At 43.9% G+C, this 23,800-nt stretch overlaps 1 protein-coding gene across 1 annotated transcript in view; it reads left to right on the top strand.

Moving 5' to 3' along the window:
* Nucleotides 1–23,800, top strand: part of TRPC5 (transient receptor potential cation channel subfamily C member 5) — a 194,884-nt gene that overhangs the window by 38,311 nt on the left and 132,773 nt on the right. The window contains exon 2 of the mRNA XM_060756189.2: nucleotides 17,720–18,118. Within this exon, the coding sequence (XP_060612172.2) occupies nucleotides 17,741–18,118 (378 nt within the window). The 5' untranslated portion in view covers nucleotides 17,720–17,740. The remainder of the gene's footprint in view (nucleotides 1–17,719; nucleotides 18,119–23,800) is intronic.

The following is a 23,800-nucleotide window of genomic DNA, read 5'->3' as shown; positions in this document are numbered from 1 at the left end:
GCCAGCTCTCCAGCTAAGAACATTCCCAGCAGGGAGATGTCTGGACTCTTTTTTTTGTAATTGATTTTTGGCCAAATTGCTATTAGTATCACAAAGATCCTTCTAATGCTCCATTGAAATCTACTCTCCTGTAATTTCAGACTATTCAACCTGATCCTCCTGATTAAGCCCTGTACAACCCTTTGGTATCTGACTTTGGCCTGACCAACTCCCCCTTTTTTTCATGTCAAGAGCAACTTGAGAAACTGCAAGTCGCTTCTGGCATGAGAGAATTGGCTGTCCAAAAGATGCCCAAATGTTTAATGTTTTATCATCCTTGTGGGAAGTTTCTCTCATGTCTCCACATGAGGAGCTGGAGCTGACAGCGGGAGCTCAACCCACTCTCCCCGGATTCGAACCGCTGACCTATTGGTCAGCAGTCCTACCAGCACAAGGGTTTAACCCATTGCACCACCAACTGCCTGGAATCTATAGTATTGGGCTTCGGCAGTTAAAGTGGGGCTAGGTAAAGGTAAAGGTTTTCCCCTGACATTAAGTCCATTCGTGTCCAACTCTGGAGGTTGGTGTTCATCTCCATTTCTAAACTGAAGAGCCGGCATTATCCGTAGACACCTCCAAGGTCATGTAACCAGTATGACTGCATGGAGCCTTCCCGCCGGAGCGGTACCTATTGATCCTCTCACATTTGCATGTTTTCGAACTGCTAGGTTGGCAGCTGGGGATGACAGCGGAAGCTCACGCCGCTCCCCAGATTCGAACCTGCGACCTTTCAGTCAACAAGTTCAGAAGCTCAGTGGTTTAACCCACTGCACCACTGGGGGCTTCTTTAAAGTGGGGCTAAACTGCATTAATTCTACAATGTAGATGTATCCTTATAGTCCCACAAAGGAAGAGAAAAAACTCAGATCAAACCATGCAAAGATCAAGACTTCTCTTTGCTTTCCCTCTCCCAGAAGTTTATTTAGGTTAATTAAGCAATTAGCCACATTTATCTGTGCCAAGTTCATGGCTTGTTCTTTCTTTGATATGAAGCAAATCACTCTGATGATGAATGGAGAGCTTGTTGTTGGGCATGCATTTCTGATGGAAAAGACATCAGAGCAAACAAGTAGAAAAATACGGTGTTTAGCCTTCTCAATCAGAGTGCAGGTGCTGCACCAAACTACAAATCCCATAGCACCGAGTCATGGCAGTCAAAGCAGTGTCAAACTGCATACATTCTATAGCATAGAGCAGCATTTCTCAACCTGAGGGTCGGGACCCCTGGGGGGGCTGTGAGGGGGTTTCAGAGGGATTGCTAAAGACCATCAGAAAACATATATTTCTGATGGTCTTAAGAAGCCCTTTGGCAGAAAAGATCTCTCCGCCTGTCCTTCTCTTTCTTTTTGGAAACAGACGGTAAATCCTCTCACCAAAAGCCCTCCTCTACCATAATTTTCCAGTATCTCAGCCAAGGGGTGGGCTGCTTCTGATATTCTAAGTTGGGAGGGGAGAGCAGGCATGCTTGGTGCATGGCAGTGCGGTGTGCATGTTGCAGGCAAGGGAGAGCGTGCGAGGTTGGAGGGAGGTTTGCGGAGGTGAGTCCCTTCAAGGCATGATAGTTCTGTGTGGGAAGCTTGGCCCAATTCTATTGTTGGTGGGGTTCAGTATGCTCTTTGATTGTAGGTGAACTATACATCCCAGCGACTACAACTCCCAAATGTCAAGGTCTATTTTCCCCAAACTCCACCAGTGTTAACATTTGGGCATATTGAGTATTCGTGCCAAGTTTGGTCCAGATCCATCATAGTTTGAGTCCACAGTGCTCTCTGCATATAGGTGAACTACAACTCCAAAACTCAAGGCCCACCAAACCCTTCCAGTATCTTCTGTTGGTCATGGGAGTTCTGTGTGCCAAGTTTGGTTCATTTCCACCATTGGTGGAGTTCAGAATGCTCTTTGATTGTATTGTTGTTGTTCATTCGTTCAGTCGTCTCCGACTCTTTGTGACCTCATGGACCAGCCCACGCCAGAGCTCCCTGTCAGCCGTCACCACCCCCAGCTCCTTCAAGGTCAGCCCAGTCACTTCAAGGATGCCATCCATCCATCTTGCCCTTGGTTGTAGGTGAACTATAAATTCTTTGATTGTAGGTGAACTATAAATTCCAGCAACTACAACTCCCAAATGACAAAATCAGTCCCTCCCAACCACACAAGTATTCAGATTTGGGCGTATTGGGTATTTGTGCCAAATTTGGTCCAATGAATGAAATTACATCCTGCCTATCAGATAGTTACATTATGACTCATAACAGTAGCAAAATTATAGTTCTGAAATAGTAACAAAAATAATGTTATGGTTGGAGGTCACCACAACATGAGGAACTGTATTAAGGGGTCACGTGCATTAGGAAAGTTGAGAACCACTGGCACAGAGGCAGCAAAAAGGGTGCACATTTTAAAAGTTTATTTGAAAAGGGGAAAGTGGATAAGAAGAGGAAGAGAAAGAGGAGGAAGAGGAAGAAGAAATAGTAGAAGAAGAAGACGTATCCACTTCATCAGAAAAGGATCCGGTGCTTGTAACGTCTTCAGAACACATTCAGATTTTTAGTTTTTGGAAAGGAGGTGCTCCTTGTTAGCATAATTAAGAGTGTACAAGCGCCTAAACTAATTGAAAACAGAATTAGCAAATTAGCAGGTGTAGTGATTGGGAAGCGAAGGGTTTTAGGGGAAGTGGAGAGCTTGCCAATCTTTGCTGGCAAAACCTCATTGGCATGTATGGGACAATGTCTTTAAAAAGCGTGGATTGATCTAACTGCAGGTGCTTTGTTTATTCAGAGGATTTGTAGTACGCCCTTCAACCAGCTCTCAGCCATGCAAAGAAGACTACTTCAAATACCTGATTTTAAACCACGTTTCCTCTTCTCCTTGAACAAATATAACAGCCCAGGGTTTCTAATAGGAGTGTGATTGGTTTGCTTCGGATCTACTTTTATGCCGTGACTCTGAGACAAGAAGAGGTAAATCAGTGGATTTTTTGGTGGCTTGTTCAGGCTTGCTTTCGGTTTCCTTTGAGGTTGAGACAGTGTGACTTGCCCAAAGTCACTCAAAGGGTTGCCATGACCAAAATGTCTATCATTGTTCTTATCTGCTTTCAAGTCATTTCCAACTGTTGCACTCCAGAACAGGAAAAGCCCTCTAATTGTAAACACTGCACCGTTGAGTAGGAAAACAATCCTTTTATTGAAGACAATTAAAAAGCAGTAAAGTAAAAAGTACTTTAAAGAAATAGGTAAATCCAATTAGGAAAGAAGATAAGCAGGAACAAAGTAGTCCAGGGTTAAATAGTCCAGCAAAGTCTATGAAAACAAAGTCAAAACTTCTCTAATAAAATCCAAGAAACCAGGAAACATGAATCCAAGGTATGAATGTAAAAACATAGAATCCAAGAATCCAAAGCATGAAACAAAGGCACATAAACATGAATTTCCCAAGCAAAGCTTCCATGAAACAAGGACGTGATCTTGACTTGATTCCGAATGATGCTTTATCTGACTACAGATCCTGTACTTGGGACTTTTATCTCCTCGTTAGCTATGTCCCAAGCGCTCAGAAATTGGTTTTACTTTGCCTTAGAATCTCTTATCTTTTTCTCTTGAAGCCTGGCAGAATGCCGAAGCCACTGTTCGGTTTTTCTGTTTTGACTAATCTCCTATTTGCTCCTATTAGTCTATCTATTTGCTCATTAATTTCTGCACCTGGTAGTACGCCCTTCAACCAGCTCTCAGCCAGGAGATTCCATCTGAACATTAGGAAGAACTTCCTGACTGTGAGAGCCGTTCAGCAGTGGAACTCTGTGCCCCGGAGTGTGGTGGAGGCTCCTTCTTTGGAAGCTTTTAAGCAGAGGCTGGATGGCCATTTGTCAGGGGTGATTTGAATGCAATATTCCTGCTTCTTGGCAGGGGGTTGGACTGGATGGCCCAGGAGGTCTCTTCCAACTCTTTGATTCTATGATTCTATGATTCTATGGTGCCGAGCTGTTTTCAAGCTCCAAATCATGGGAACTCTCTGGTAGCAATTTAGGGAGCACACCATCGTCCCTATCCCCGCACCCTTCAGGGACATTCTTATGGGAAACTACACTTTGAACAGGGAGCTCCTGGTCATTGTCTGCATCAATATAATTGACCAAACCATTGCCATCTTGAAACTCATTTACATCATTTCCCACATCCAAAGCACCCTGATCCTGAAACACAATCCTAGGCTGAGTTCCGACACCTATTTGCCCAGAATCATGCAGTTAATTTTTTTTATGGCTGAATAGGGATTCAAACTGTGGTCTCCACAGTCATAATCCAGCACTGAAACCACAATATTTAAAAATATTGTGATAGAAGAGTCTAACTAACTTTGATTTTTTTAAAAAACCATTAGTTATTTATTGATTGTATCAGAAGCGAACCAAGGATACAGTTGTAATGTATTTTAGAAATACAAAGTTTAAAAACTTGGCATTATATTAAGTGACCTTTGACCAGTAGCTGGCCACTTCGAGTGCCTCTGGTGCTGCTATGAGGTCTCCGTTGTGCATATAGCAGGACCCAGACTGCATTGGGATTTGTAGTTTGGTGAGGCACCAGCACTTTTTGCCAAAGAAGGCTAATGGCCTTGCAAAACGACAACTCTCACGATTCCATACCACTGAGCAGTTAAAAGTGGTGTTAAACTTCTTTGTTATTATGGCTGCGACATGTCAGTTATGGAAACCAATTTGGATCTTTTGTGTGATTTCGGAAAGAAAAGGTTAGAAAGAAAGAGGAAGAAAAATCCAGGTTGCCCAGCCTAAGCAAACAGGGCTGTCATTTTACTGAAACACCTTTTGCACAAGGCTGGATGTAGTTAAAAATAGTTGGCGATACCTGTCAAAATGTCACTCCTGCTCAGAGGTGGAAGGCAACGAGAGGCAAGCGCTTGCTTTTGATTAGGTCTGGTCCCCAAAGCAGAACTCCACTCTGATACAGTTTCTTTCATTGCCATTTCTTTCTGTTTCCTGATTTGCGTCACTTTTGTCTCTCTCTGCTTGCTAATAAATGTGCAGTTATTTCTCCCATACAGACAAAATTGCATCATCATTATCATCATCATCCTTATATTTTATATGGCTGATTGCAAATGGAAATGGGGACATATGTGCCAAGCAATATCAATTTAGAGTGATAATAGCCAACACTATTAATGAGGAATGATTGAAATTCTTCTCCCTCTCTAGGCATTTTATAGGTCCTCTAGCATGACTCTATTGTATGCCTCTGTATGTTCAATAGGGGTCACAATATGGTTTTTCATATCCATGCAAAACTGCAGAATATATCCCCGCATATATGGGGCGGGGGCGGGGAGCGGGGAGCGGGGGGTTGGGTCATACTGCATTATGAAAATAGGACAACTCATTCTATAATTCACATTGTTTAAAGATGATTTGATATATATATATGTGTGTGTGTGTGTATGTGTGTGCAATTGTTTCTGATCTATTCTTATCAATATATTATGAATTTGGGCTGATAAAGTTTGATAGATTTGTCATTGCTGAATTTTTAAAAATAATATATCTAGAGCAGGTATGGGTAAATCTGGGCCCAGGAGCCAGATGCAGCCCCTTGATCTCTTTTCTCAGGCACTCTTCTCTCTCACTATCCTATCCTTCCTCCCTTCTCTCTTTCCTTCCTCCTTCCTTCCCTCTTTCTCCTTCCCTTTCACTCTTTCATCCATCCATCCTCCTCTCTTTCCTTCCTCCTTCCCTCCTTTCCCTCACTCTCCCTTACTTCCTCCTTCCACCCATTTGTCCTTCCTTCCCTCTATCCCTCTTTGTCCTTCCTTCCCTTTTGTCTTTCCTTCCTTCTCTTTCCTTTATCCCTCCCTCCCTTTCTCCCTCCCTCCCTTCTCTTCTTCCCTTCCTTCTTTTCCCTTTCTCCTTCTCTTTTGTTTTCCCTTCCTTCCCTCTTTCCTCCCGCCTACCGTCTCTCCCCTTCTATCATTCCCTTCCTCCCTTTTGTTCTTCCTTCTCTCTTTCCTTCCTCCTTCCCCTCCCTCCACCCTTCCCTCCCTTTTGTCTTTTCTTCCTTTTCTCTTTCCTTTCTTCTTACCTCCTCTTTTCTCCTTCCTTCGCTCCCTTTTGTTTTTCCTTCCTTCTCTCTTCCTTTATCCTTGCCTTCCTTCCTTCTCTTCCTATTTGCTTCCTTCCTTTGTTCCTTTCTCCTTTCCTTTCATCCTTCCTTCCTTCCTTTTTGTCTTTCCTCCCTTCTCTCTCTTTTATCCTTCCCTCCCTTCCCTTCCTCCCTTTCTTCCTTCTCTTTTTCTTCCCTTTCATTCTTCCTTCCCTTTTGTCCTCCCTCCCTCCCTCCCTCCCTCCCTCCCTCCCTCCTTCTCCTTCCATCCTTCTCTTCCTTCCCTTTGTTCCTCCTTCCTTCTCTATTTCCTTCTTCCCTTCTTCCCTTCCATCACTGGGCAGCCAGTCCTCCTAACAGGGAATAGTAGCATGTGACACCCAAGTTAGAAAGTTTGTCCATGTCTGATCTAGAGAGAACAGAGACAGATATAGACCCCATCTGCACTGCCATATAATTCAATTTGAAGCTGCATTATATGGTCAGTGTAGACTCACATAATAAAGTTCGCTGCAGATCTGTCGTGGTTGATTTTTAAAAACAATATGTGTGTGTGTGTGTGTGTGTGTGTGTGTGTGTGTGTGTGTGACAAGAGAGATAGCTATAGAGGCCACATATATACAGCCATGTAGTGGAATTTGGAGCTGCTTTATATGGTCAGTGTAGACTCATATAATGCAGCCCAGTGCAGTTACTTTGTATTATAGTGGTCTATACCATTTCAAAATGTGTTATTGGTTGTGTAGATGGGTCTAGAGATGGAGACAGAAATAGATTTTCAAAGAGCGAAACTGGAAAGTCACTGCTCTTAGGCTGGATCTACACTGTCAAATAATACAATTTGAACTGCATTATATGGGTCTACACCAGGCATGTGCAAACTTGGGCCCTCAGGGTGTTTTGGACTTCAACTCCCACAATTCCTAACAGCCTCAGGCCCGCTTAAGCGGCTGAGGGGGAAAAGGAAGGGGCCTGAGGCTGTTAGGAATTGTGGGAGTTGAAGTCCAAAACACCCAGAGGGCCCAAGTTTGCACATGCCTGGTCTACACTGACCATATCATGCATGTAGATCCAGCCTACACCTTCCAATCTCTTTCCTGTGCAAATCAGAGTCAAATATTCCTGACACTACGGAGACGGAGACGTCGCAGGGAGGTCACAAACATTCACTTGGTCCCTTAAGGTCCCAGTAGCATGATATAAGGCACAGTGACAGATATAAAGATATAAACCCCGTCCTGCCAACAGCTTCGACAGAGAGGGTGAAATGGCAGATGCTTCAGTTGTGACGTCTGCGCCAGCCTCTCTCCTTCGGCCTGAATGCGCAGCCAGGGTCCCAGTGGGCAAAGGGAAGGCTGCGGAGCCTCTCGTGTGCCGGGTTCCGCTTTTGATGTGGCAGATGGTTTGCATCCTACTAGAGCAATGCTTTGCTGAATCCAAACATATTATAGAGACGTGGCTATCAAGATGCATCGGAGCTGATGGACCCCATCAGCCAAAAGGAATCCACAAACCCAGTAAGACAGGAAGGATGGGAGCAAAAGATAATGAAGTGCTATACAACTCCAGGGAAATACCTTCCTCGCCTTCACCTGCTTTGCCGAAAATGCATCTGCACTGCAGAATTAATGCAATTTGACACAACTTGAATTGCTACATCTCAATGCCAAGATTCCACAGCAGTCTTTGCCAAACAAAACAAAAGACCTTGTCATACTACAACTCCCAGGATACCATAATTTTCAGCCATGGGAGTGGAAACGGTGCCAAACTGCATTCATTCTACAGTGTAGATCAGGCATGGGCAAACTTCGGTCCTCCAGGTGTTTTGGACTTCAACTCCCACAATTCCTAACAGCCTACCAGCTGTTAGGAATTCTGGGAGCTGGAGTCCAAAGCACCTAGAGGACCGAAGTTTGCCCATGCCTGGTGTAGATGCCCCGTAGTTTAGGGTCCTCCAAGTGACACTAGATTGCTATTCATTCACTGGCTATTGGAAGTAGTTTTGGTAGCAGACTGGAAACATCTTATCAGGGCAAAGATTTCCAAGTTTTCCAGCCATTACTTATCAGCACAAGAGTCTCTCCTTATCCCATTGGGAACTTAAATTTAGGATATACAGTATGATCAACATGAGATACATTTCTAGACTTAACCATTAACATCAGGAAACTGCGGATAATAGAAAACTGTATAGAAATGAATGACTGTTGTACAGCAGAGCAGGAACACCTCTGACCTTAAACACCACACCAACTTGGTAAAATCAGCAAGCAGTTTATTGAAGAATATATGTAGGCAAAGCAGTAGAAAATAGCAAAAAAAGTAAAGATCCAATATATGAAATAGTCCATAAGCTTCCAAGGAAAACAAGATCCATGAGTACATACAAATCCATGAAACTAGGCACTTGAATCCATGAAACAAGACAGCAGGAAAAATTCATAGACAAAACTTAAGCTTGGCAAAAACTTGGTACATGAAACTCAGAGCACTTGAAAGCTAGACCGTGATAAAATAACAACGTTGACCCGACTGAGGCAACTCTCTCCCATGAATCATTATAAAGCTTTCTCAGATCCCAAAACTGAAAGGAAAGTCATTCTCTCTCCAGGAGAATGCTTCTGGAACATGGCTATGCAGCCCGGAAAACCAGTCATGGACAATCAGTTTGGCTACAGCAAGAGAGAGGTAGCAAATCATTATGTGGTGGAAAGGTCAAGAAATACGCTTTCCTTTCAGTTTTGGGATCAGAGAAAGCTTTATAATGATTCATGGGAGAGAGTTGCCTCAGTTGGTCGACGTTATTTTATCATGGTGTAGTCTTCAAGTGCTCTGAGTTTCATGTACCAAGTTTTTGCCAAGCTTAAGTTTTGTCTATGAATTTTTCCTGCTGTCTTGTTGGTATGGATTCAAATGCTTAGTTTCATGGATTTGCTTCTGGAACATGGCAATGCAGCCCGAAAAACCTACAACAGCCCATCATAGAGAGGATCTATTTTGTTGGATGTGGACAGGTGGAACTGCGGGTTTGGTCTGTACAAGAGCAGAAAACAGCAAAATTGACTTTTCTTTGTCTGTCTGGATTTTGCGAAGGTCATATCCATTTCAGCCTGCTTTTGAGAGTGCGGATAAGGGTGTTTTTGCATTTCCATAAGTCAACTCAAGTCTTTTTCACCCAATACATTTTATGGCACGTTGTAAGATGCTGGCACGTTGCACTGTTATTTCACTTGAAGGCTGTCTTAATGTAATTAAAATGCCTGCCTGCAATCTTTAGAACAGCCGTATCGGAGGAGATGCCCAGAAGTTGATGCGCAGGCTTGCTTCATTCCCTTAATGTGCAAACTCATAAGAAATAGACCAACTTGGACGTGGCTCAAGATAACTGCCTACGAGCAGCGGCTTATTGCAAGAGAGGGATAGCAGCTGTGGGCTGTTTTGCAGAAATGAATGGATAATTCACTTGCCCTGATGCAGCAAGGTTTCTTGGAGGCTCCCAGGAATGCCTCATTTCCTATTTTGGAATCTACACTGGAGAATTAATTCAATTTGATAGCACTTTAACTGCTGTAGTTCACTGCTATAGTGTAGCAGCAGATAGGAGAGATAATACCAAGAGCGATCGTTTCTGGGAGACAGAAAAGTACGTTTCTATTTTCAGCTGAGACTCTGGTGTGGAATCTCATCCAAAAGCAAACCAGAGTGAGGATGAAGGCATTGACTTTCCCCTTTATACATCTTCAAATGCAGGCAAAGAAGGAAACATGCTTCTACATATGTCACCTTAAGTATCAAAGAAATATCAGATTATATCTTGCTACATGCAAGGGGCATGTCTTCATATTTTTTTGTAAAGCAGCTTACAACATTAGAGATAACTAGGATTCAGCTTAGATCCATCAAGAGGCCTACTTTTGACCTCTCAGGAGGGAGAGAGAGAAACCCCTTACTTTTTACTTCTGTCTGTGCCAGGCCTTTCTTATCTCCTCCTGGAATGTTCACGCCCTCTTGCCTGTGCCTTGGACACAGATACTTCAGCTTCCCTTTGTCCTGTCAGCTTGGCTTTCTAATACAGAGAAAACCTGATCTTTCTTACATATCAGTGCTTGTAATATACATACTATCTATCTATCTATCTATCTTTATAAATGTTCTGTGCATAATGAGTACCTTATGCAAAGAACCAATGAACGAAATCACACCAAATTTGGCAACAAAACATCTCACAACACAAGGAGTGACCATCACTCAAAAAATTATGATTTTGTCATTTGGGAGTTGTAGTTGCTGGGATTTATAGTTTACTTACAATCAAAGAGCATTCTGAACTCCACCAATGATGGAATTGAACCAAACTTGGCACACAGAACTCCCATGACCAACAGAAAATACTGGAAGAGTTTGGTGGGCATTGACCTTGAGTTTGGGAGTTGTAGTTCACCAACATCCAGACAGCACTGTGGACTCAAACAATGATGGATCTGGACCAAACTTGGCATAAGCACTCAATACACCCAAATATGAACACAGATGGAGTTTGGGGGAAATAAACCTTGACATTTGGGAGTTGTAGTCACTGGGATTCACAGTTCACCTACAATCAAAGAGCATTCTGAACCCCACGAATGACAGAATCGAGACAAACTTGATGAGTAGATCTACATCCTCATACTAGTGTTTAGTTTAATGGTTTTTGTTATTGGAGTGCATTCCCCCCATAGGAAAGTTTTGCTCCACAACCTCCACTAAAACGAGCTCTCCTCCGCAAATAATCTGTCCCTGTTTATCTCGCCAGAGTTTTTAATCTGTTTCTACCAATTTTCTTTTATCCATTATATGTAGCTCGCCCATGTTACCGTGATTGTGTTTATTGTAATGTTATATTGCTATGTTGTCTTTTGTTTTATGTAATTGTGTTATTATTGTTTATTATTTGTGGTTTTGGTTTTGTTTTATTTCATGTAATTGTTGTTTTGGGCTTGACCTCATGTAAGCCGCACCGAGTCCCCATCGGGGAGATGGAGCGGGGTACAAATAAAGTTTATTATTATTATTATTATTATTATTATTATTATTATTAAACTTCCACACAGAACCACAATGACCAAAAGAAAATACTTAAGGCCATCCAATCCAACTCCCTTCACTTGAGCAAGTAACGTCCTTCTGACAAAGAGCCATCCAGCCATAGATTAGATAGAGAGATTAGATAGATAGATAGATAGATAGATAGATAGATAGATAGATGATAGATTGATTGATTGATTGATAGATATGATTCACACACACACACAGATATAGTATCATAGATTTGAAAGGGACCCTTAAAGAAGGAGAATGATATCTTGCATGTTCCAGGGTGGGCAAAGCAGACAATCTCCACATCAACACTGACAAAGAAACAGCAAGAAATACTGTTTACCCACAAGCAGAAAGACATTACATATATTAGATACCAACACTTTCTCATTACTTTATTTTCCAGATCAACAGAGTGGGCCACAGCAACGCATGGCAGGGGACAGCTAGTATATGTATAAATATCTATATTTCCAATATCTCCACATCAATAGTATCTTGGGACCTGTAGTTTTCCTGGATGGCCATCTGTCAGGAGGGCTTGTATGGTGGAAAGGGGTTGAATTGGATGGCCCTCAGGGTCTCTTCCAACTCTATGATGCTATGATCCATCACTAAAGGAAAAGCAGTGCAGACTTCAAAGGGGAAGGTGGAGCAAAGCCTCCCTCCTCCGCAGCCAGCTGGAGGCCTCAGGGCCACTTCGCAACCCAGTTCAGTCAAAGGAAGGGAATTGGAATGGATTTCGCTCTGTTGCGGGAGGCACAAATCAGCCGGGGTTAATGCCACCGCTTAACGGTGTTAGGCCCTGGCTTGTTTCCAGGGCAACCAGGCGATGGAGAGGGGACCGCTCCTGAGTTCGAAGAAGGGGGAAAACGATGCTTGGTTTGAACAGTTCATCGGTGCTGATGTTGCACAGACAGGGCCGGGAAAGAGGCGGCTCTAGAGCAAAATCCAGAAAGCCCTCCATTATCAGAAAGGTAGGGGCTGCCGCACTGTCAGGAAGTGGAAACAGCTGAAAAGTGGAACCCAAAGGGGTATTTTAAGCTTGCATTTTGGCTGCTAAGACACAAAAACAACATGCTGCAGCAGGCATGGGCAAACTTGGGCCCTCCAAGTGTTTTGGACTTCAGCTCCCACAATTTCTAACAGCTTCAGGCCCCTCCTTTCCCTCCTCAGCCGCACTTCACGGGGGTTTCTTGGCAAGGTTTGTTCAGCAAAGGGATGTCTTTGCCTCTCTCTGAGGCTGAGAGAGTGTGACTTGTTGAGTGGGTTTCCAAATATCTAAATCCCAAGCAAATTCCAATTCAAACTACAGGAAAGGAGATCCCACCTGAACAATAGGAAGAACTTCGTGAGAGCTGTTCAGCAGTGGAACTCTCTGCCCTGGAGTGTGGTGGAGGCTCCTTCTTTGGAGGCTTTGCAACAGAGGCTGGATCGCCATCTGTCAGTGTGTGTGTGTGTGTGTGTGTGTGTGTGTGCTTTGAATGCATTTTTCCTGCTGTGACGGCGCAAGTGGCTCCACCTGTGTGTAGAACTTTAAAGTGCAAAGGTTTAAACTGTATAACAGTTTAAATGTATAGTTTGTAAATGTATAGTTAGTTAGATTGATTGATTATTTATAGCTGTCAATCAATGTTGTTTGCACCAGTTATATTGCTTCCTCAGCTCAATTGCTTGGCTCCACCTCTTCCTGGAGGAGGGCAGAGCTTTTCCTTTTCCATTGTATTATCAAACTTTCTATCAGATAGATGTGAGAAAGAGACTTGGCTCTAAAGCCCTTAATTAAGTTACCTCTCAGCACCAATTCTAAGGTTTTTACCCTTGGGACTCATACTTCATGCCCAGATTGTCCTGGACAATGTTGAGGAGACCCAAGCACCTTCAAACCAGTTCTTTGGCATCAAAAGGAAGTCTCTGTGCCTTCAACATAGGCCATTGGACTGGGGGATGTGTTTGTTCCGACTTTCACAGCCATTGAGAAAAGAGGGAACAGGAAAAGCTTCTCAGCTGCGAAATCTCCTTGGACCCAAGACAACCAGAGACTGTAATGTATATTTTCCTTTACCCCTTTGAAACTTCCAGCTTATTGCCTTAAAGGGATAACTCTTTGTGAACAAAAAAAAACCTATTTTGAGTTATCTACAATGTTTTGGTCCTTGGGAGTTCCAGTTCTTTATAGGAAAGCAAGAAGCAATCCCTTGGGGGAAAGATGTCACATCTATGTGCGACGTCATACCTTCTTCTTGGCAGTGGTTGGACTGGATGACCCACTAGTTGTCTTCCAACTCTACGATTCTATGATTCTAGAATGTCAGCCACTGTGTAGACATCCAAAGAAAAGGGACAAGCAAAGATACCGACATGGGCAAACAGAAGAATTCTAAGAGTGGATGATTTTCAACCTCTCTCTGTGCTAGAAATCTGGGAACTGCTGGAGAATTTCATTCAGGGATCACATTTTTATTTGGGGGAGCCATTTTGACCTCCCGGTAGATACACCCCTGGGAAGTACATTCCTCTCTTTGCTATGAATGTGTTTTGCTTTTTTGGGGATGGAGACAAAGAGCTGCAATTTCAATTTGCAGCTTTTTTTTCCACCAGGGAAGAGATTCATTACAGTTGAAGATGGCACCGGGGGACCACAGAGCGGCGGCAGGCTCTTGGATATGCTGAAGCCGTCTTCAGGGGTTATTTATAAATTGAGAAAAGAGAGAAGGTTACACTAAAAATAATTAAATGTGTCAGGATGTAAATAAAAAACTGTTGCAAGGTCGCACGGAGCAGGCTTGAGGAAAGGCATGACCTACTCTGAACGGAGATGAAGAAGAAATGGTGGAACAGGGGTATACATTCAAAGAAGGCCTGCTTATGGAGGCTACAAAAGCATGCGACCCTAAACTCGGGGGCCTTTCACACCACACAGTTGTAACTCATTGCGGGAGAGGGTTTATAGTTTAAGGGAGACAATATGCTTTCTGGCTGAGCATTCAAAATACATTTAAAGTGATAGCTGCTATCAAGTCAACTTTGACTTATGGTGATCCTGTGAAGTCACACTGTACTCTTAAGAGTCCTTGCAGACTCAGGGCCACAAATGAAATTGGCTCAGTGTGGATTGCATCTGGAATATAATTGCTGGAATATATATTGAGGAGGGAATGTGTCTTCTGTACTAATTATGTGATTTGGGAGCTGTACAATGCCCAATGTTTTTATTATGTTGGGCCACGGTGGCACAATGGATTAAACCCTTGTGCTGCTGAACTGCCAAACTTATTTTGCACTACAAATAAGATATGTACTCCTGGTCAGTTGCATGGCCGAACAGGGCATAGTGTTACAGCCTGTGTTGGATGGGGTCGCACTCCCCTTGAAGACGCAGGTTCGCAGCTTGGGTGTGACCCTGGACTCATCGCTGAGCCTGGAATCCCAGATTTCAGCGGTGACCAGGGGAGCATTTGCACAGCTAAAGCTTGTGCGCCAGCTGTGCCCGTACCTTGGGAAGTCTGACTTGGCCACAGTAGTCCACACTCTGGTTACATCCCGTTTAGACTACTGCAATGCTCTCTACGTGGGGTTGCCTTTGAAGACAGCTCGGAAGTTCCAACTAGTCCAACGCTCGGCAGCCATGATTTTAACAGGAGCGGAGCGCAGGGAGCATACAACCCCCCTGTTGCGCCAACTCCACTGGCTACCGATCTGCTACCAGGCTCAATTCAAAGTGCTGACATTGGCCTTTAAAGCCCTAAACGGTTCCAGCCCAAGCTACCTATCCGACCGCATCTCTGCCTATGAACCCACCAGGACTTTGAGATCTTCCAGGGAGGCCCTGCTCTCGATCCCGCCTGCTTCTCAAGCACGGCTGGCGGGGACGAGGGATAGGGCCTTCTCTGTGGTGGCTCCTCGGCTGTGGAACGCCCTTCCTGCGGACATTAGACTAGCACCATCTCTAATGGTATTCCGCAAAAAAGTGAAGACCTGGCTGTTTGAGCAGGCGTTCGAATAATTAGTGCAATGATTGGTTAATGAACACTGGAATGGAACAATGGATGATGAATCTGGAACATGTTTTTGATGACGAGACGACAGTGAATGGGTATTGTAGTGACTGTTTATTAATTGTGTAGTGTGTTGGATTGTTGGCTGTTTCTATACTGTAGCACTGAATTTTTACTGTTCGTATTTGTTGTGAACCGTTGTAAGTCGCCTTCGGGCTGAGAACAGCGGTATATAAGTAAGGTAAATAAATAAATAAATAAATATGCAGTGAGCATAGGAATTCATTCATGTTTTTTTTTCAAATTATAATTCAGCCCTCCAACAGTTTGAGACACTGAGATCTGGCCCTCTGTTTAAAAAGTTTGTGGAGCTGTGGTCTAGATCCTTCATTGATTCCACAATGCTCTCTGGATGTAGGTGAACTACAACTCCAAAAGTCAAGGTCAATGCCCACCCAAAAAACTCTTCTAGTGTTTTCTCTTGGTCATGGGAGTTCTGTGCACCAAGTTTAGTTAAATTCCATCGTGGATGCAGTTCAGAATGCTCTTTGTTTGTAGGTGAACCATAAATCTCAGCAACTACAACTCCAAAATGACAAAATCAATTTTTGAGTGGTAGTCACTCCTTGGGTTAGTAGGTGTCTTGTGGCCAAATTTGACAGCAGCAATTCGTCTAGCGGATTTTGAATTATGATGTCACTCAAAATGAACAGAGCATGCATATATATATATACACACACACACACACACACACACACACACACACAGATGAATTACTAGTATAGGAGGCTTGTAGAAGGTTGCTGTTTCCAACATTGGTCAGTAAAATGCTATTTTCACACCCAATGTGTAATGCACAATGAGGTGTATTAATGCACAATCATGTATAGTGTGCAAGAATGTGAGGTGTCCATAAACATCAGATCACAGTGTTCAGTGGCACTCTCTGGGACCCTATGCTTCGACCAGTTTGAACTAAATATGGAGGTTTCTCAGTGAATAAATGTGAAGGGGAATTTATGTACACCCCCAGATTCCAGTCAATGTGAAATACAAACAGAACATTCAGGTTTTTATGAGATCACAAACAGAGGAATAACAAGACCCTGGAAAACAGTTTATCATGTACCCAAACATCTTCGGATTGAACAGTACCTTCTTTCTTTTGACTCTAGCAAAACAAATTGAAACAACAACATCAGGATGAATTAGAGAAGGCTTCCATTCCCAGATAGTCAGGATCAAAATGGCCAAATGCATTGTATTTATCTCATTATATGTGTATATTTGAAGTTACATGGTTCTTTAGCTCCTGTGATCAACCCATATGTCTAATCTTGTCTTTGTTGAATCCTACAACAAGGAAGGAAACACTTCATTAGCCACCTTCAGACTGTGACTGGTTTGAACATGCTGGGAATCAGTCCTGATGATAAAAATCAGGGGAGATTTGTATTAAGCATGGAATAATATACAGACTTGCCAGGAAGGCCTATGGATAGCAACCCACTCTTTTTCTCTCCCTATGAAGCCAGGGCAGTGGCAGCTGGGTGGGTGGTGGTCCTTTCATTTGTTTCTGGGTCTAAGCATGATGTGCTTGCTTTTCTATCAAAGTATGGCCAGAGCAATGGCAGTTGGAATGGATGGATGGTTTTTGCCTGCTTTTAGGCACGAGCATTATGGAGTGATTCTACCTCTTCTCTCCCTTTGAGGCAAAGGCAGTGGCAGTTGGGATGGATGACCTTTAATCTGCTTCAGGGCCCAGGCCTGATGAAACTGTGTCTGCCACTTCTCTGCCTCTAAAGCCAGCGCAGTGGCAGTTGGGTGGATGGTGATCCTTTCATATGCTTCTGGGTCTAAGCATTATGTGCCTGCTTTTCTATCCCTCTATGGCCAGGGCAATGGCAGTGGGAATGGATGGGTTGTTTTCGCCTGCTCTCTTCTTTCCCTTTGAGGCAAAGGCAGTGGCAGTTGGGATGGATGATTTTTGATCTGCTTCAGGACTCAGACCTGATGGAACTGTGTCTGCCCCTTCTCTCCCTCCAAAGCCAGGGAAGTTGCAGTTGCGTGAATGGAGGTCCTTTCATTTGTGCCATTGTATACTCTTTATAGTCTTAGGAGGAGAGCAGAGACATAATTACACCATGAGGAACATGCTTCTAGCAGAGCCAGCAGAGTGTCACCATTATGGAATAATAATGATGATGATGATGATAGTAAGTAAACTTTATTACGGTCGATGACCAGATAACAACAGGGAGACCCAGTCCTGCACATCCACGTCAAACCCAAGGAGCTATATGCTTCAAACTTCAATAAGTCTAGCTACTCATTGAGGACTGGAGACTTGTGTAGTCCAGGGATGAAACCCAACAAGACATACAGATACATCTGTGGAGAACCTTCTGCCCAAGAGAAGGAATCTACAATTATGGTGTTAGACTGCCTGTTTCTTATTATTCATCTTGTTCTCTTTCTTTTTCCAAACAGCCTTCCCGGTCGCTATGAACCATGGCTCAGTTGTACTATAAAAAGGTGAACTACTCACCCTACCGAGACCGGATTCCTTTGCAAATCGTCCGGGCAGAAGCCGAGCTCTCCTTGGAGGAGAAAGCCTACCTCAGTGCTGTGGAGAAGGGGGACTATGCCAGCGTGAAGCACTCTTTGGAAGAGGCGGAGATCTACTACAACATCAACATCAACTGCATGGACCCTCTTGGACGCAGTGCCCTCCTAATAGCCATCGAGAACGAGAACCTGGAAATCATGGAGTTGTTGCTGAGCCACGGGATCTATGTGGGCGATGCGCTGCTATACGCAATACGGAAGGAAGTGGTAGGAGCTGTGGAACTTCTTCTGAACTACAGGAAGCCAAGTGGTGAGAAGCAGGTAGGTCCAGAATGCAAGTTTTGGTGGCCTTGTTTTTGGACATTGTGGGTGTGTAGAGGCTTAGGTTGACTCAAATTGTGACAGTGTTGGTTTCCATGTCCTTGGAGCAATCCAAGCTTTAAGTGACTGTGCAAGGTGCTGATTTCTAACTCCAGTCATTCAGGACCTTGGACAGCTCTTGAAGAACTCAGGTGGAAACAAGCCCTGCATCCCCAATTCTCTGTATAGAATTTAGGAGTTGCCACAGGGTTTGGATATAGGTGATTTTTACCATTATGGTGTTAGCTGTGTGTCTTCAACTTACGTTGACCTATTCCAGGGTTGTCTTAGCAAGATTTATTCCGAGATCTTCCTTGCCTTCCTTCAAGGCTGAGCGGTTGTGATGCACCTAACTTCATCCAGTGAGTTTCTATGGCTGAGTAACACGTTGAATCCCAGTAATAGTTGTAATCCACTGGCTCTGTAATGGTGAGAATTTGGCAAATGGTGAGGCTCCCTCTAAGGTGCTTCTGTGTCCTTCCTTCCTTCCTTCATCCTTCCTTCCTTTATTTATTTACTCCATTTATATACCGCTTTTCTCGGCCCTCGGGCGACTCAAAGCGGTTTACAGTAGCAAAAATTCAAAGTTCAAACATCATAAAACAATTAAAACAATTAAAAACCATGGCATCAATATACATAATTACAAAGTCAATACAACATAACTCAGTAGTGTCTCTTAGTTAAAATCAAAATCCGATCTCATCATCCAGTCATTCCATGTTCCAATATTTGTTACACTGCCTTCTCGAATGCCTGCTCAAGCAACCATGTCTTAACCTTCCTACGAAATGTTAACAAAGAAGGGGCCGATCTAATGTCTCTAGGAAGGGCAGTCCGTAACTGAGGGGCCACCACTGAGAAGGCCCTGTCTCTCATCCCTGCCAAACGTATTGTGACGCAGGCTGGATCAAGAGCAGGGCCTCCTCAGATGATCTTAACGTCCTAGCTGGTTCATAGGAGGAGATGCTTTGGCGAGCTGTCCAACAAGTGTAGTTTAAAGATAAAAAGGAAGGGAAATCAGGTGCTGAGCAAGTCTCTGTAATAAATGGAAAAACACAATGTTTGAACCAGTCATTTGTTTTTATTTGGAAACAATCATTTCATTGGTGTTAGAAAGCAAGATTCTGGGTGAAATGCAAGGACATGTTCAATTCCATCCCTAAATGATGTACTCTCATACTATATTGGAGCCCCTGGTGGTGCAGTGGGTTAAACCACTGAGCTGCTAAACTCGTTGACCAAAAGGTCGCAGGTTCGAATCCAGGGAGTGACATGAGCTTCCACTGTCAGCCCCAGCTTCTGCCAACCTATCAGTTCGAAAACATGCAAATGTGAGTAGATCAATAGGTAGTGCTCCGGCGGGAAGGTAATGGCACTCCATATAGTCATGCTGGCCACGTGACCTTGGAGGTGTCTATGGACAACGCCGGCTTTTTGGCTTAGAAATGGAGATGAGCACCATCCCCCATAGTCAGACACGACTGGACTTAATGTCAGGGAAAAACCTTTACCTTCCATACTATATATCATTGTTGTTGTTGTTTTGTTGTTGTTGTGTGCCTTCAGGTTGAAAACTTCCCACACAAAACTCTGCCAATATACCTCACTCCCAAGCAACCACAGCACTACAGATTGTGGTTAAGAAAGTCTCCATTGGTCTTCTAGTCTTTGATATAATTGGACAAGTCTTCTGTACAGTATTCTCCAAGCTCAGTTTAGCTTCTCTTATCCCAGGTTGCATCTACACTTCTGGAAACCTAACGTGACCCTATCAAGTGGTTTTCTAGGGCTGACAGTGTATGACTCAAGCAAGTCAGTTTCTATTAGCCCTAGCTATTGCCAGTCTAGCAGTATGAAAACATGCAAATGTGAGTAGGTAAATAGGTACTGCTTCGGCAGGAAGGTAATAAAGGTGCCCATGCAGCCATGCCGACAACACAACCAGAAGTTGTCTACAGACAACAGGCTCCTTGGCTTGGAAATGGAAAAAGAGCACCTCCCTATGGACGGAGTTGAGCACTGCCTCCAGAAGCCGGTGATGAAAGGGGAAGCCTTTACCTTAGTTCTGTGTATTTGTGTCTTATTTTTATTCATTGCATTAAAGACATTGAATGTTTGCCTATCTGTCTATGTTGTAACCTGCTCTGAGTTCCCTCGGGGAGATAGAGCAGAATATAAATAAAGTGTTGTTGTTGTTGTTGTTGTTGTTGTTGTTATTACATAAATGTTTAAGACCTGTTCTTCTGCACAGTGTGATGACGTGCGTTTTGTTGTGCCTGCATATTTCCCCTCTTCACCTAGGTAACAAAATACTTTCAGCTGACCTCAGGGAGAAATCCATTCTCTGATCATTTTAGGTACTGAGAGATTCTAGTTTTCACAACACAGAAAAAAAAAGTCTGCAAGGGAACTGCCTCTAGCAACTGGCCAATTATAGCATGAGTGAGAACATATCTATATTGAAACACACTAGATTATGAATGCGAATGAGTCTTTTGTCCAGCTGTTTTTAAACTAACCTTGCTTGGTTGCCTGTCTATTGAAAGCCAATCAGTTGTTGCAGAAGCAGCAAAAGAAACAGAGGAGAAACACAGAAGAATACATTCCCCAGGGAGCTGTGGAAGTAATAACATTTTGCTTTAGAACCTAACAGGCTGGCTGAAAACTTTCCAATTAGATGCTAACAACATTGGCATTCAGATATGCTTTGAATGCGATTTTCCTGCTTCTTGGCAGGTGGTTGGACTGGATGGCCCATGAGGTCTCTTCCAGCTCTATGATTCTATGATTCTACTAGCTGTACCCACCATGTGTTGCTATGGCCAACCTTCCCTCACTCTTTCTCTCCTTCTTTCTTTCTCTCCTTCCTTCCCTCCCTCTTTCCTTGCTTCCCTCTTTTTCTTTCCCTTCTTCTTTCTTCCTTCTCTACCTATTTCTTTTCTTGCTTCCTTTGCTCTTTGGTTCCATCCTTCCTTGTCTCTTTCCTTCCTTCCTTCTCTCCCTCTTTCATTCCTTCTCTCCTTCCTTCCCTCTTTCACCTTTTTATTTCCTTCCCTCCTTCCTTCTCTACCTACCTTACCTTCCTTCTTTCTCTCCTTCTTTCCCTCTTTCTCTCCTCCCTTCCTCCCTTCCTTCTCTCCTTCTTTCCCTCTTTCTCTCCTCCCTCCCTTCTCTCCTTCTCTCCCTCTTTCTCTCCTTCCTTCCTTCCTTCTTCCCTCCCTCCTTTCTCTCCTTCTTTCCCTCTTTCTCTCCTTCCTTCCTTCCTTCCTTCTCTCCTTCTTTCCCTCTTTCTCTCCTTCCTTCCTTCCTTCCTTCCTTCCTTCCTTCCTTCTCTCCTTCTTTCCCTCTTTCTCTCCTTCCTTCATCCCTCCCTCCCTCCCTCCCTCCCTCCCTCTCTCCCTTCCTTCCTTCCTTCCTTCTCTCCTTCTCTCCTTCTTTCCCTCTTTCTCTCCTCCCTCCCTTCCTTCTTTCCCTCCCTCCCTCCCTCCCTCCCTCCCTCCCTCCCTCCCTCCTTCCTTCCTTCCTTCCTTCCTTCCTTCCTTCCTTCCTCTGTTCTGTGTATGTGTTTTGTGTGTGCATATATGTGTGCATATGTGTATTTCTCTATATGTGTATATATGTGTGTTTGTGTACATATGAGGTTTTGCGCATGCGTTGTAATTTATTTTTTTGTTTCTTGGCTTTTTAAGTCTCTTCTGCTGTATTTCCCAGTGTTTTTATGAGTGCTGGTCACTCATTGGCCTGATAGGTGTATTATGTCCAAATTTTGTGTCAATTCAACCAGTGGTTTTTGAGTTATGTTAATCCCATAAACGAACATTACATTTTTATTTATATAGATATTAGCCGTCCCCTGCCATGCGTTGCTGTGGCCCAGTCTGGTGATCTGGAAAATAAAGTAATGCAAAAGTGTTGGTTTTAAATATATGTAATTTCTTTATGCTTTTGGGTAAATAGTATTTTTTGATGTTTCATTGTCAGTGTTGATGTGGAGATTGTTTGGTTTGCCTATTCTGGAATATGCAACATATCATTGTCCTTCTTTAGGTTTCCCTTTCAAATCTATGAGACTATATCTCTCTGTGTGTGAATCATATATATCGATCTATATCTATGGCTGGTGGCTCTTTGTCAGGAGGGCTTTGATTACATTTTCTTGTCCTGGTGAAGGGAGTTGGACTGGATGGCCTTAAGCATGGGGGTTCTGTGTGGGAAGTTTGCCCCAATTCTGTCATTGGTGGGGTTCAGCATGCTTTTTGATTGTAGGTGAAATATAAATCCCAGTAACTACAACTCCCAAATGTCAAGGCCGATTTTCCCCAAGCTCCATCTGTGTTCATCGTACTCCGAAACTCCGGATGATATCCCCCAGCTGCTTCAGGTAGATGTTAAACAACATCAGGGACAGTACTGAACCCTGAGGGACTCCACAAGACAAGAGTTGTGGAGTCGAGCAGATGTCACCCAATAACACCTTCTGGAACCGTCCCTCCAGGAATGACTGGAGCCACTGCAAAGCAGTACGCCCAAGTCCCATTCCTGCAAGGCATCCCAGAAAGATACCATGGTCAACGATATCGAAGGCTGATGAGAGGTCCAGCAGAACCAACAGGGACACACTCCCCCTGTCTAGCTCCTGGCATAGATCATCTACTAAGGTGACCAAGGCTGTTTCAGTTCCATGTCCCAGCCTAAAGCCAGACTGTGCTGAATCTAGATAATCAGTGCCTACCAAGAACCCCTGGAGTTGCGAAGCCACCACACGTTCCATGACTTTGCCCAAGTAGAGGAGATTGGAAACTGGCCGATAGTTGACTAATTGAGTGGGGTCCAGTTTGCCCGAGGTGCTTAACTACAGGAAAAGCCAGTAAACCTATGGTGAAAAGAGAGGTCTATATGCTAGGGGTCTCTTAGATAGGGCTATTTGGTGCTTCCTGGCAATTAGCCTCCCAGCCAATTTCCAAGACAGCTGGGTCACAGCAATGTGGTGAAGTCTCCTTCTTTGGAGGCTTTTAAACAGAGGCTGGATGGCCATCTGTGGGGATGCTTAGAATGCAATTTTCCTGCTTCTTGGCAGGGGGTTGGACTGGATGGCCCAAGAGGTCTCTTCCAACGTGAGTTTATGAATGTGAGATCCCATAAGGCTGGGGTCCGTTAGGTCATTTCACACATCTTGCAGCAACCAATCCAGCTTTTCTGCTGCAGAGCGGATGCTGATCAAGAGATTCATGCCAGTCCATCTGCCAAGGGCTCCTGTCTGTTCAGCATTTCCAGACACCTGTTAGTCACATTTATGTATTCCATTCCTTTTTGGCAGTCCATGGAAACACACACAAGAAGAAGCACTGCAGACCTAAGACACTTGATGTAAAAAAAGCACCCTCCAGGCATTTCAGGAATTATATTTTCATCCATTGTTGTTGTTCATTCGTTCAGTCGTCTCCGACTCTTCGTGACCTCATGGACCAGTCCACGCCAGAGCTCCCTGTCGGCCGTTACCACCCCCAGCTCCCTCAAGGTCAGTCCAGTCACTTCAAGGATGCCATCCATCCATCTTGCCCTTGGTCGGCCCCTCTTCCTTTTGCCTTCCACTTTCCCCAGCATAACTGTCTTCTCTAGGCTTTCCTGTCTCCTCATGAT

The sequence above is a fragment of the Anolis sagrei genome, chromosome 10 (genome assembly GCF_037176765.1).
Source record: "Anolis sagrei isolate rAnoSag1 chromosome 10, rAnoSag1.mat, whole genome shotgun sequence".
In the NCBI taxonomy this organism is placed as follows: domain Eukaryota; kingdom Metazoa; phylum Chordata; class Lepidosauria; order Squamata; family Dactyloidae; genus Anolis; species Anolis sagrei.
The sequence above is the reverse complement of the archived record's forward strand: the minus strand, read 5'-3'. Positions and strand labels throughout refer to the sequence as shown.